The following is a 14302-nucleotide window of genomic DNA, read 5'->3' as shown; positions in this document are numbered from 1 at the left end:
TGTTAATAAACAATTTATGCGCTAGTCCACCCATGATTCTAAAGAAAAAAAGGTTAGGTTATCCCCTCCATTTCGGGAGGGGTTCAAGCTTCCATTGGATTCAAGTGGAGGTAACCTGACCTTTTTTCACCATTAGGGCATATTATTGAACAAGAAAATAAAAATACAGTCATAAAAAATTTATTTTTTTATGATTGTATTTCTAAATATGACTGTGATTCTAAAGAAAAAAGGTTAGGTTACCCCCCCCTCCACTTCGGGAGGGGGATCAAGCACCCATGAGATTCAAGTGGAGGTAACCTGACCTTTTTTCATCATTATGGAAAGCATTCATTAGAGCTAGTTACCATTAGTGCTTCTGAGTGCTACTAAAGTGATACTAAACCAACGTTATTGTGTGTTGTGTTCGCACACCAATCAGCACATCGTTTGCACAATTACTCCCAGGTCTTTTTCATTTTCTACCACCTAAAATGTAGTACCACACAGTTGGTACGTTTCTCTGGGGTTACTTCTACCCATGTGCAGTACTTTGCATTTGTCAATGTTAAACTTCAGTTGCCACTTCTCAGCCCATCTGCCCAAATTTTCTAGATCCTGTTGCAGTAGTACACTGTCATTAACAACCCTGCCAACCTTTGTATCATCTGCAAACTTCGACACTAAGCCTGATATACCTTCATCGATATCATTGATAAATATACAAAACAACAGTGGACCCAATGCCGAACCCTGTGGGACTCCAGTAATAACATTAGTCCACAAAGAGCAGTACCCACTGATTACCACCCTCTGTTTTCTCCCACTCAACCATCCTTTTATCCATTGTAGCAACTTACCCTTAATACCAATCTGCTCCAATTTGCAAGGTAGTCTTCCATGCGCAACAGTGTCAAAAGCTTTCCTGAAATCCAAGTATATGATATCAAAATTATTTTTTGCATCCAATTCCTTTGTAACCACATCATAATATCCTATCAAATTTGTCAGACAAGACTTTCCCTTAACAAACCCATGCTGTGTATGAATTATTGCTGCAGTCTTGTCTAGATGATCCTGCAATGTATCTTTAACCAGTGACTCCATTATTTTACCCGGAACACAAGTTAAACTAACTGGTCTGTAATTACTCTTGTCACCCTTCGATTCCCCTTTGTGAATTGGGGATACATTTGCATATCTCCAATCCGTGGGGACCTTCCCCTGAGTCCAAGGATGCTCTCATAATTATGGCTAAGGGTTTGCTTAGTTGCTTTGCCGCCTCCTTTAATATAACTGGATAGATCCCATCCACTGCAGGTGCCTTTCTTATGTTTAACTTCAACAATTTCTCCTCCACTTTGCTTTCAGTTATTACAAAATCATTAAGCACCCTGCTACAATTTGATAACCTTCTGCCATTTTCAAACCTCATGTGTGAATGTAGATGCAAAATATTCATTCAGTTTGTTTGCTATCTGAGCAGGATCATCAACAGTCAAACCCATTGATATAAAGTTGCCTTTCGAGAAGGCAACTTTATATCAATTTATATTAATCAGATTCATCCCCTTCCTTTTAGAGTTTATATAAGTAAAGAAATCTTTGCTGTTTTTCTTAGCATCCTTTCCAAACATTTCTCGTAATCTGCCTTCGCCTGCCTAACCTCCTTTGTGACTTGATTACAGACTAGCTTATATCTGCAGTAGACTTCTGTGTCATCTGATAATTTATATGTATCCCATGCATTTTTCTTCTCTGTCACGAGTCTCATTAGTTCATTTGATAACCATTTAGGCCTAAACCTTGAACAATATTTCTTAATAGGTATGAAACTTTTAGTAGCTTCCACGATTAATTCCTTGAATGCTTCCCACTCAGAATTTACTGTTGGTAACATCATCAGTTAATCCCACTGTACAGAATTTAAAAACTGTCTGAGACCACTATACTCACCTTTACAGAAGCAAAAACCCTTTCTTTTACCCCTGATGGTAATTATATCTTTCTGTAAATCCCACATCAGTACACTGTGATCATTGCTGATAAACAGATCAAGAGTATTACCCTCTCTGGTTGCCTCTCGAACATGCTGCTGCAGAAAACAATCATCCAATAAATCCACAAAAGTCTTACTAGTGTGCAAGTGACCAACCCACAAGGTCCAGTCAATATCTGGGAAGTTAAAATCCCCCATTATAAGACATTCTGATTTACTAGCCCACTCTGTTTCTCTGTACAATTGTTCATTGTACTCATTAGAGTCATTAGGCCTAGAACACACTCCTACTCTTATTTTTGCTTTCGCAGAATCACTACTTATATCACACCAAACTGACTCAACAGTGCAATGTTCATCTATATCAACCATATTATTGGACTGGTCAACACTATTGCTAGTCGCATTCTTGGAGATTTTTGCTACACAAACTACTCCGTGTGGCAGGGCTTGAAGTACTCCAATTCATAAGGTTTGAAATCTGTTGTCTGTATTCACCTGTAAATCTGTACACTGGGCCAGCTGTGGTCTAGTTGTTAAATTCATGGCCACAAGTAAGGAAGTTGTTTCAGGACTAAACCCATATGTTGCCGCAAAAATTGCACAGCCCAATGGGAAATGGGGTACTGAAAATTCGGCTGCACTTAATAATTCAATATGTATGCAGTCACAATGAATTTGTAAACTCTTCTGGCTATGGCTATCTAGATAATAAATGGAAATGTTGGGCAGGCTTAAAAACTATGAAAAACTCAAATAGAAAACACAATTCTTCACATGGGATTGTCTAATTACAGCCCTGATTGAAGGAGGCCTTTAAGAATTTCTCCAATTTCTGATGGGATTAACATACCTCTCCAAACAAGCAAAAATATGACAAAACTTTGTCAGATGAACTGATAAATTTAGTGGCAAAGCAGAAAAAGGCATGGAATGAATAAAAATTGTCAGTAGACAGAATACCAGCCTTAATAAATTTGTCTGTAAAGCAAAAATAAATCTGCAATCAAGTTACTCAGAGGATTAGGCATGCTACAGTAGATTATAAGAAGTCTTAAGAGTGAAATGAAAAGACAAAGAATTGTTCCTTGATATGAATGGCAAAAGTAAAGGATAATCATGCACAAGTTGCTGATAAACTGAATAAATATTTTGTATCTACATTCACATGTAGATTTTCAATAGCAACAAGCTCTTTAGAGCTAATCTTTTCATTAAATTTTGTAAGAATGAAAAAAATGTACATAAATGCTTTATTCTGACTTTATTGCCCAATGTTATAGTAAAATTAGAATTTAAAACTTTTTCTTATTCAAAAATATCACTCTATACCTATTGTATTACCTAATTATTAGCTTCTGAATTCCATAAAAATTCTTCAGTTTCAGATTTTAAGTTCAAATCTGACCATTGAGATAAACAAGTGCGATGCTTCCCTTCTTCAATTTTCAAAGCTACATTCATGCTGCCATAAACTGTGTGTATAATTAGTCAGAAACACAAATTAGTGATATGTACTAAAAAAAATTAAGAAAATCCGTATTTTAATGGATGTGTTGTTTGAAGTGACCTTCAAAATATAGACCTATATACTCTTCAGAGTCCATACAGGATAAACATAGATCTACAGATGTACTTTTGAAAAGGTTAAAAGGGGTAAGTAAACTAAATGATGATAGCATCTTTAATCTTTCTCAGGTGAAAAGGGGCATACATTTAAACTAAAAAAGGGTAGTTGCAGACATGCAGAAATTTTCCTCCATTCAAAGAGTGACTGACTGGCAGAATAAACTCACATCCAGCTTGAATAAATTTAAATTGGCTTGGACAAATTATTAGAAGGAATAAGCAAATGAAGTCTTTTTTTTTTTTTTGCTGATGTTGTGTAAGCTAGCTTGCGTTCTTGCACCAATACTTATACTAAAAACCAACAATATACTCACACAGAAGATACATTAAGAAACAGTGTAAATTCCTTTTAACACTAATAATTAAATTCTTCTTCCACAACTTAATCTCATCTGTTTGGTTAGCTTCCTTTCTATCCTGGGCTAAGTCTCTTCCAACTGTGCTTCACATCCCATATTTTATCCACAATTGGGATAACACCTGAATTCCCTCTAATATACTCATTTCTTACTTTAACCTTTCTGCTAACTCCACTCATTCATCTTAATATTTGCATTTGTGCCACATGTAACTTCTGTCCTTGCCCCTTTTTTAATGCAGCTGGCCTCACCACTGATTTATAAAACTTATTCAGTCTAATCAGTACTCAGTCACATAACACCCTTGTCTGCTTTCACTTCAACTTTGAAGATACATTGAACACAGAAGATACATTAAGAAACAGTGTAAATTACGTATAACACTAATAATTACATTCTTCTTCCACAGCTTAATCCCATCTGTTTGGTTAGCTTCCTTTCTATCCTGGGCTAAGTCTCTTCCAACTGTGCTTCACATCCCATATTTTATCCACAATTTGGATAACACCTGAATTCCCTCTAATATACTCATTTCTTACTTTATCCCTTCTGGTAACTCCACTCATCCATCTTAATATTTGCATTTGTGCCACATCTAACCTACAAGAGAACCCTACTGTACTGTCCTCATCAATATCCTCAATATTATTCATCAATTATAATGTAAAATAAAGTTATGTTACAGCAAAAACTTTTTCCCTGATTTTCCCCACAAACATTACATTTCTGATTATACAGATTTATTTTAAGTATCAACATTAATACTTACATCATTTAATGTAATCTCTCCTAAACCATTAGTATCCAGATCATCAAATACTTCTCGAAGTTTACTGCAAGATAAAGTCAGCTATCACTTATTTTTAAGCTTCCCATCAGAAAGAGAGGAACAAAACTAGAACGAGGAATGTTAATGTAAATATAAATTTAACTCATTAGGCAGCTGGAACTGAAGTAGTAAGTGTGTGTGTCAACACATCAAGCTTTACAATAATTACACGAAAATATTTATTACCAATAACACATGACAAAATTTTTATTTTGAACTTTTGTTTTAAAGTCTGATCACAATTCACAACACAAAGGATGGAATTTATAAATTAATTCTACTCTTTATATTATGCAATAATATTAACACATATGCTGCCTGTTTGGCCTATGACCTAAATGAACCAATTTAAGAATTATGGGATTGAGTCAGTCAATACAGGACTGGAGAGGGCACAGACAGTTTGGACTTTCTTCTCACTACAGCTGAATTACTGGCTGCTAGTGAAGGTCAACTGACAAAAATATCCAGTTCTTCTTCCACTAAATTGGTAAAAAATGGTTCTTAAAGTCAGGTGATTTCCATCCAAATGGATTAAAAACCCCTTTGCTCACTCACTCACTCACTCACTCACTCACACACACACACACACACACACACACACACACACACACACACACACACACACACACACACCAACATGCAGTTAATGCGTTAAATGGTAATGAAACCAAGCTGAGATGACTGAAAAGTTAAAAATGATAAAAATAAGGACAAATCATAAAAATTGAAGGAATTAACGAATGCTATCTGCCTCTCCATAGCCGAGTGGTCAGGAGCGGGAGTGCAGTGGCACATGCTCTTTGAGTAGACCGGGGTTCAAGCCCCTGACTGCTAAATACGGTTGATCTGCCAACCCGCACTGGACCAGCGTGGCAGATTATGGTCCATTTCCCTCAGCATGAATTGATGAGGAGGCTTTCATCCTGCAGTGGGTTGATAATGGTTGCAATTAACTTTTTTTTTTTTTTTTTTTTATCTGCCTCTCCTTCAAATTGCAACAAGGAAAGAGCAAAATCCATGATATGAGACACAGCATGCAATGGTACCCCAGTTATCGTACAATCCCCCCCCCCCAAGTTGCTTACCAGAGTATTATGCATTTTTTAAACCTGCTAAATCAAAATTATACCATTTCATTTCATTTCCCAGAACTACCTCCCCGTACTTAATTAGTGAAATTCCAGTGACTAAGTTTGCATTATATAAATATTTCAAATCATACTTTCACTTCTCAGTTATGCTAAAAAGCTGGTATCATGACTTTCTAATGTCGTTTAAAGTAATTTCAATATCATGCATAACATACTATGAGATTATCAAAAAGCAATAAGAAAAAAATCTTAACACCGATACCATATTTTGATTCTGTACCTGAAAAAACTGGTGCTTTTTGTAAACCAAAAGAAAATCTCAGTTTCTTTTAGCCAACAAATGTGATGTCCTTTCACTGATTTGATCTCAGATATGAAAATAAATAAAACTCTCAAATATACCTGAGCAGCAGAAAAATAGGGCAGTGTTTGTATTCAGTATTGTATCAGAATAGAAAGCTTTTACATGTTAGAATGTTATATATTTTCAATGTGCTGCTTAACAAAATGCCTCAATTCATTAAGGAATGGTTTCTGAAAAAAATCTTTAAATCTGTCAGGCCTGGTTGTGTTATTGGGTTTTAGGGGCATCGGCGACTAAGGCCATGTTACTCCGTATATACCAACTGTAAATTGTGTGTTCTGAAGTCAATTTTCTGTTTTGCTGGACGAAAAAAATCAAGTTTTTTTGGGGGGGGGGATGCTACCCTTGCCCGAGACAGACTAACTCAGCCACGTTGTGAAAAAGACCAATAAAAATTCCTCCCGTCATCAATAGGATTCATTTGAACTCAGGCCTGGTGTGTGTTAGAGAGAAAGAGAGTGCATAAATGTTCCTGCATACCATCTTTGCTGACCTAATGTCGGCATCTAATTCAATACTTATTTTCCCCCTACTTATCTCCTATAGGAGATGGAGTATTATTATGAAATATTAGGATCTGTGATCAGGTACTTCAAATACATGCTGCAAAAGAAAATTTTTAACTATTAAAAATTGAATAGCAAAATACACTAACAAAACTTATCCAAGTAGATATTCCACGCAGCGCAACTCCTTTGTTCTACTTTTTGCTTCATTATTTATGCTGGTTTCTGAGAAATACCTTATGTGGGTAGCATACACAGATAATGTAGCACTGTCCTTTCCTGCTTCCAACTGTTCTGATGTAAAACTCAGAAGTTTATCCAATGAGGTCAATTATGACGATATAAGCATTCATAAACTAAAACTCGTCAATATTTGCTTAATTAGTTGCCATAACAAACCATTTTAAGGAAATTCCAAGTAATCCTGGAATTCTTATCAGATACATATACAAGCTTGAGAATTAAAATTTTAAGATCCTTTTGTCTTATGGGAACTGACTTCATCCGTACACCCAAAATTAAAATACTATCATATTTACATACACTTTTCAATTTGCAATGATCTCAAATCTGGTTTCATGCCATACAAAATACACTTTGACTGCTAAATAAATCTATTCGAAGGACAGATTAAGAAAAAACCAACATTCACTCTGCATTGTCAATGTGGACAAGTCACACCCTACAGATGTCTGAACTTCTCATATAACACGACTCCCACCTGAAGAGATGGAAACTTGTTGAATGGGGAATGTAGCCTCATCTGCTCAGGAGTAAGTTGCATTTGATTTGGTAAGTAGGACCTCTAGGTTAATGAGGAGTAAAGTTTTCTTATTAATAAAGAAAAAAGTTTTTAAGAGTTGAACAGACATGACTGGTGAATGAAGGGCTATTCATACAGGCAGAGCCACTGGTTACAAGACATATACTATTAAAATTGTAGGCAGCAACAAATGAGGTAGTTAAAGTGGTTAACATCATTAAATTCTGCGACTTATTTCAGGAATATTTGAAAATATTTTCCAAGAAAGGGATGGCAAATACAATCAGCTTTTGCCGCATTCTGAAATATACTGATTATTTCATGGAAAAATGTTCAGGATGAATGGATGTTAATGGTGCAGCAGCATCAAAGGCCATATTGTGCTAGGCCCAATATCTCATATAAATAAAAGGATCGGTATGCTCTATTTAAAGAAGTACTGTAAGATCACAGGTTAAAGGTTAAAGGAAACTAAAGGAAAGTGTATGAAATCAGGTATATTAGAAAATATAATACAGTTAAATAGAGTGATATAAATTTGTTCTTTAAGAAGGTAAAAACATCACATATATTATCATCATCAGTTAAAATACAAAGTGTATAAGGTTCAGCCAGATGTTTAAAAATGGTAAAAGATGCATGGCAGTCATTTGTAAAATGTGGACAATTGATAATTATATGTTTAATACTTAAAACATGTTTGCAATACTTACATAAAGGAGGTTCAACAACCCTCTAGTCAAGGATTTGGGAAATTCTAACCCATGGAGACTCCTTTATAAAATCTCCAGGGGTAAGACATACACCCCGGATGTCTTTGGCTCAGTACAGCTTTGCGAACAGGAAACCATAACCTGGTACAATTCAATCAGTGCCATAATTGATGAGCTTTTTCCCACAGTCAATCCAATAGAAAACCAACCTGAACATGCAAATATCAGAAGAAGAAATTCACTGTACATATCAACCTCACCTGATGAACCTTTTACATCCCAAGAACTTGAGACAGCAATGAACAGAATGAATCTAAATAAATGCCCTAGCACAGATCTTATTGAGTATGCATTCATACAAAGGATGTTCAAACTCAAACCAGAGCACCTACTTCTCCTTTTTAACCAATGCCTTACAGAATCTTACAGGATGGGAAAGACCCTTGAGAGACTGCACTCTTGCTGATTGCCCACCACAACTCTACTGGTTAATCAGGAGCTATTTCAGCTACAGAACCATTACAGTTAGTAAATTAATAAGAGGAGTTTACCTCAATATAGTACGTGGAACACTTCCGTATGATACCCTCCAGAAATTAAAACGGAAAAAACGAAAAAATCGACAACTTACCGGTACATTAAAGTAAAATATAAATAATTAAAGTAAAATATAAATAATTAAATAATCAATTTAACACAATTCAAAATCAATTCAAAACAATTAAAATTCAAATTAACGCAATTAAAAGAATCTAACGAAAATATTCAAAACGATTTTCCTTCCTGAAGCTGACAATGCTTTTCGACCGACTGTCGTGATCACAGGAATGAAAATTACCGAATCAGGCTAAACCTGCAACTTAAATAGTGATTATATGTCTTCGCGCATGCGCGTAAAGGTCCACGCATCGGAGATCAAATATGGCCGCCGAACATTAACAGAATTCTCGTGTAATTTAATTTCAACGGTTTCTGCAATTAATAGTCGCGTATAATTACGTTGAACGTTAAGTATTTTGGCCTCGTTAAATAAAAAAGTATGTTTTTCGTTAATGGCATGAAAGGCTAATTCTGACGCTGCTGAACGAGAAGCACGCACTGAGGCTTCGTGTTGATTTACACGAATATTAAGAGAAAACCGCGTCGAACCCTGGTAAGACGAGTCGCAATCACCGCAAGAAATGTTGTATACTAGATCATTAATTTGTGTTGTGAACGCGGAAAGAACCGAGCGATTGTTCAGTATAGTGTGTAACTTCCGTATAGGCCTAGCTATAATTTTAAATTCGGTATCTTTAAAGAATCTGTTAAGTTGTTTGTGCCACTGTTCAACATATGGGACAGAAATAAAGTATTTTTTGATATTACTATTGTTGATTGGTGTAGTATTTTTTATCCTATCCTTAGCTTGTACCCTAAGTCGATTTATTGTGTTAATGGGATAACCCCTGTTCAAGAATCTGCTAGTTAATATTTGTATTTCTGAGTCCAAAGCAGAACCAAGCAGAGAACCATTACAGTAGAGGCAAGACATAGGCAAATCACATGATCAATTTACAGACGATGCCCATGGGGCTCTGTATTGGGCCCCTTAAGCTGGAATCTGGTTCTTTAGGACTGGCTTCACCACAGCTTCGACAGTACCAAGATCATTGCATTCACAGACAATCTCACCATCATCTTCACAGGTCGCTCTTGGCGAGCCCTTGAGACCACTGCAAACTGCATTCTTGACGACTGGACTAAAACCAATAAGCTCCAAATCAATCCAACAAAATCCAATATGATGATCTTTGGAGCCAAACTTGACCTTCAGAGCCCCCCCCCCCAGGTTAAAATCCAAGACACACAGTTACCTCTTGTGACTCAAACTAGAGTCCTAGGGGTCATCACTGATCATAGACTTTCTTTCCTCCCCCATCTTCAGAAACTCAACATAAAAGTAAGAAACTTCTCAGCCTCGATAGTCAGGATCTCCAGGAGTGACTGGAGGCTCTCCAAGTGCACAATACTCCTTTACTACAAGGCAGTGTTCCTCCCCATAGTCATGTTTGCTGCAGGGGGGGTGGTTTCACTAGGCAGTTAATTGTAAAATTAAAGAGAAGCTGAACTCTGTCCAATAGCAAATTCTCCTGGCCACCCATCGGATCTGCAGAAAGGTCTCCACTGTGGCAACATAAATCATTACAGGGGTTCTCCTGCTGGACTTCTTAGTAGTTTATAGGGGACTATGCTACAGAATATAAAAGAGGAGTCCTGCAGCAATCCTAGGCATCCACCTTAACTTAGACACAGATGTGAAAAGAGAGAGACTGCACTGCTATAATGAGCTGGTTAATATACAACAGACTTTGCAAAAGAAGTTTTCGCTCAGAGAAAGATGCTTATTCAGAGGGTGAACCCAGACCAGCCCTGGGTTTAAAATAAGTTTTTTCTCTCTCTCTCTCTCTCTCTTTCCTTGTGTTCTGCACTGGCTCTGGGACTTGTTCCTGGAGCCAGCATAGTAATAGCACTCACACTAGTCTTTCCCAGTCAGTCCCATGTGGGATGGAAAACTTTTTCCTTTTTTTTTTTTTTTCTCTCTCTCTCTCTCTCACACTATTTCTTTAGCTGGCATCCCAGCTGCTGCTCTCTTCCTTACTGTGGCTGAGTGCAGAATCTCGTGTTTTTTTATTATTTATTTATTTATTTAATTATTTTATTATTATTTTTTTTCTTATTTGTACTTGCTCTGACCAGGACAGCCTCACCCACTACTGTTCTAAGGAGTGTTTCGCCCCTTTTATTCCTCCTCTCTCACAGTCAGTCCCAGATTGGGATTCCCTGGGCTGGGAAGTCCCTTCCTTATTATCTGGAATTGATTCCTCCTTGAGAAATTCTTTCCTCAGGGAGGAGGGCGAGATAGTAGTAGTAGGGAAGGCATTGCCTTCCTGCAGCTAGGGACAAGTACCTGGAAGCACTCTTCCAGGTGATTGTGCTTCTAGGTAGCCAAAAGGCCAAAACTACACCACAGCACACACACTAACGCTCACAAACAGTTTTATTTTTTCCTTTCCTGTCATTCTCCTTTGTGGGATGAAAAACTTCCCCCTTCTCTTCTTCTATCTTCATCTGGCGCAGGATTTTCTTGTGTGGAATGAAAAAAAATTTTTTTTTTTTTTTTTTTTTTTTTTTTTGCCCTATACACATATGGCCTAACCTTAACAGAGTCTGTAAAAATGAACAGGGCAACGAGGCAGAGATGAACCTATGTTCTAGGAGCCACCCAAATAGAAAATGCAAACAAACAAAAAAAAACCTCATTAAAAAAATTAATGTGTTGGATGAGCAGGCTCAATATGGACTTTCGCATGAATAATTTCTTCTTTTCATATCTTGCATGGACTAAAGAACCATGGAATAATTACAGGTTTAATTTGATATAGTTTGTCCTTCATACGCTATAATATCAGCCACCATTCAAAGCATGTACAACAAATGATAGGCCTATAGTTTGCATATGAGACTAAAAACAAATGTGTCCACTCAGGGACCAAGCTTATCTGGTTGCTTTATCTGCTACCTCATTTCCTTTGATTCCAATATGAAGAATTCGACAAATTCGAAGAATTCGTTTTCTGAGGTCGAGGATTTCCTGTGCGGACGTGCCTTTCTGCCGCTCTTGGAATAGAGAAGTTTTTTCTGATTTATTTTCTGCTTTATTAGTTTAAATTGACATATTAACTTATTTCTAGAGTAGCTTTATATTCCTATTTACGGTACTTAAAGTTAAAATAACTTAGATAGAGATTTTGTAGGTATTACTTAGTGTCGGAAAGGGTATCAAATCCACGTGTTTACCGTTCATAAACGGCCGCCATTGCTACGTGAAAATTAATCAGTAAAATCTATTAATCTTGTCGAACTTCATTGGCAATTAAATTGTAATTTTAACTGTACATATAACCACTTAGGTTACGGAACATAAATAATTAGTAAAAATAAATAATTAATACCTAACTTGATACGGAAGTTATATAAAGGGATTTCGTAGATAACACTTGTTACTGAAACGCAATACAGCATATCCGGAATTCGATAGCATTAGCTTTGTATAGTATAGCGCATAATATAATATTGTCAATTAATCAGTAGATCTGTTAATCTTGTTAAACTTCATTGTCAATTAAATTGTACTTTTAACTATATATATATAACGACTTAGAGTACAAACGTAACAAATAATTAATACATACTTGATACGGAAGTTATATAAAGGGAACTCGTAGATAACACTCGATACTGAAAAATAAATATAGCGTTATAACTGTGTTAAGATACAAGTTTAAGGTTTTAGTTTTGTTCTGAAATTGTAATTTTATTGACATTTAAATCGAAATCATGACTCTGACCAGAGCAGCAAAGCAAAAGGCTCAAGCTAATGGGAGTGCTGTGACTCAGGGGAGAACTGAGGGGGGCGGTTGCCCCCTGAATCACGGCCTTTTAAGATGCACTGTTTGCTTGATGTTTGCGGAGCAATCGGGTACGGGACATGATACTGCCATGGGGGATGTCTTTGTGTGTGCACGATGCAAGGAGTGCAAGGAAATTAGGCGACAACTCGGCGTTGTTATGGGCCTATATGAGACCTTGAAGGACAGGGTGGATGCCCTCGAAGGAAATAAATTGAGGGGCCCATCAAGCTCTCAGCTGCCCACATCAACACCAGAGCTTGGACTTGGTCATCTTGCAACACAGAGGCAGCCCCCAAGGCAGAATGCGCTGGTCCAACAGGAACTAGTAGTTGTTGGTGACTCAATTGTCAGGGAAACGGGGAACATGCTTTGTAAAAAGGATAGGTGGAACAGGACCAGGGTATGTCTGCCAGGGGCAAAGGTTGATGACGTTGTAGAGCAGATATCATCTTTTAAGGGCACAAAAGGTGATATAGTTGTACACGTTGGCACTAATGATATTAAGAGTAGGAGACCAGCGGAATTACTTAACAAGTACAGGTCACTGTTGAAAAAAAGCCGTGATGTAGGGTTGAATTTGAAAGTGTCTGCAATTCTGCCCAGACACGATAGGAGGGAGTATATGATGAGAGCCTTGTCGATCAATTCGGCCCTGGAAAGATTGTGCAAGGCTGAAGGGGTAGAATTTTTTTCAGCCTGGACTGTACTTGTTAACAGGAGAGATTGCTTCTACAGGGATGGGATACACTTAAATAGAAAGGGTGCAAGAATATTTGCTGATGCTATCGAGGCAGTGTTAGGTGGGTCGGAAAACTGCTAGCTTGGGGGGAGACAAAGACTAATGGATTAACAGTAGCCACGGGCAGAGGTGAAAGAGATTCTTGCACTGCTTCTATTGAAATGAGCAGAAGCCTGAAAAACAAGATGCAGGATATTTCAGAGACTGCTGGAAGTCATTGCGGTACAAGTAAACACATGGGTTGTGTTAGGGTAGCTAAGAATAGAAACAGGTGCATGTATACTTGCGTGTACACTAATGCTAGGAGTTTAGTAAATAAATTTGATGAATTTGAGGTATTACTCAAAACATCAAAGGCAGATATTGTTGGGATATCAGAGACGTGGTGTCACACAGATATAAGGAATGCAGAACTGGAATTTGGGGAGTACAACGTCTACAGGAAGGATAGACAGGATAGGAAGGGAGGAGGGGTTATGCTATTAGTTAAAAAACACATAAAATCCAAGGAAGTGAAGCCAGTTGACATTGCTGGACAGTGCAGTGTTGAGTCAGTTTGGTGTGACATAAGCATAGGTAAATCAAAATTGAGAGTAGGAGTGTGCTATAGGCCTAATGACTCTGATGAGTATAATAAGATACTGTACAGGGAAATAGAGTGGGCCAGTAAATCAGAGAGTCTTATAATGGGGGATTTTAATTTCCCAGATATTGACTGGAATTTGTGGGTTGGTCACTCACACACTAGCAAGGCTTTTGTGGATTTATTGGATGATTGTTTTCTACACCAGCATGTTCGGGAGGCAACTAGAGGGAGTAATACTCTTGATCTGATTATCAGTAGTGATTCTTCATGCATTAGGAATCTGCAGAT

General features: G+C 37.2%; 1 protein-coding gene across 5 annotated transcripts in view; it reads right to left on the bottom strand.

Annotated features, from left to right (window-relative positions):
• LOC150087350 (uncharacterized) overlaps positions 1-14302 on the bottom strand; it is a 592205-nt gene that overhangs the window by 135406 nt on the left and 442497 nt on the right. For all 5 annotated transcript variants that reach the window (XM_090372014.1, XM_090372013.1, XM_090372010.1 and 2 more), the window contains one exon: positions 4736-4799. In XM_090372014.1, coding sequence (XP_090228140.1) covers positions 4736-4799 — 64 coding nt within the window. The remainder of the gene's footprint in view (positions 1-4735; positions 4800-14302) is intronic.

The sequence above is a fragment of the Mastigoproctus giganteus genome, chromosome 4 (genome assembly GCF_048544385.1).
Source record: "Mastigoproctus giganteus isolate SK-2022 chromosome 4, ASM4854438v1, whole genome shotgun sequence".
NCBI lineage: Eukaryota > Metazoa > Arthropoda > Arachnida > Uropygi > Thelyphonidae > Mastigoproctus > Mastigoproctus giganteus.
Note: the sequence above shows the minus strand (reverse complement) of the source record. Positions and strands in the feature narration are given on the sequence as shown.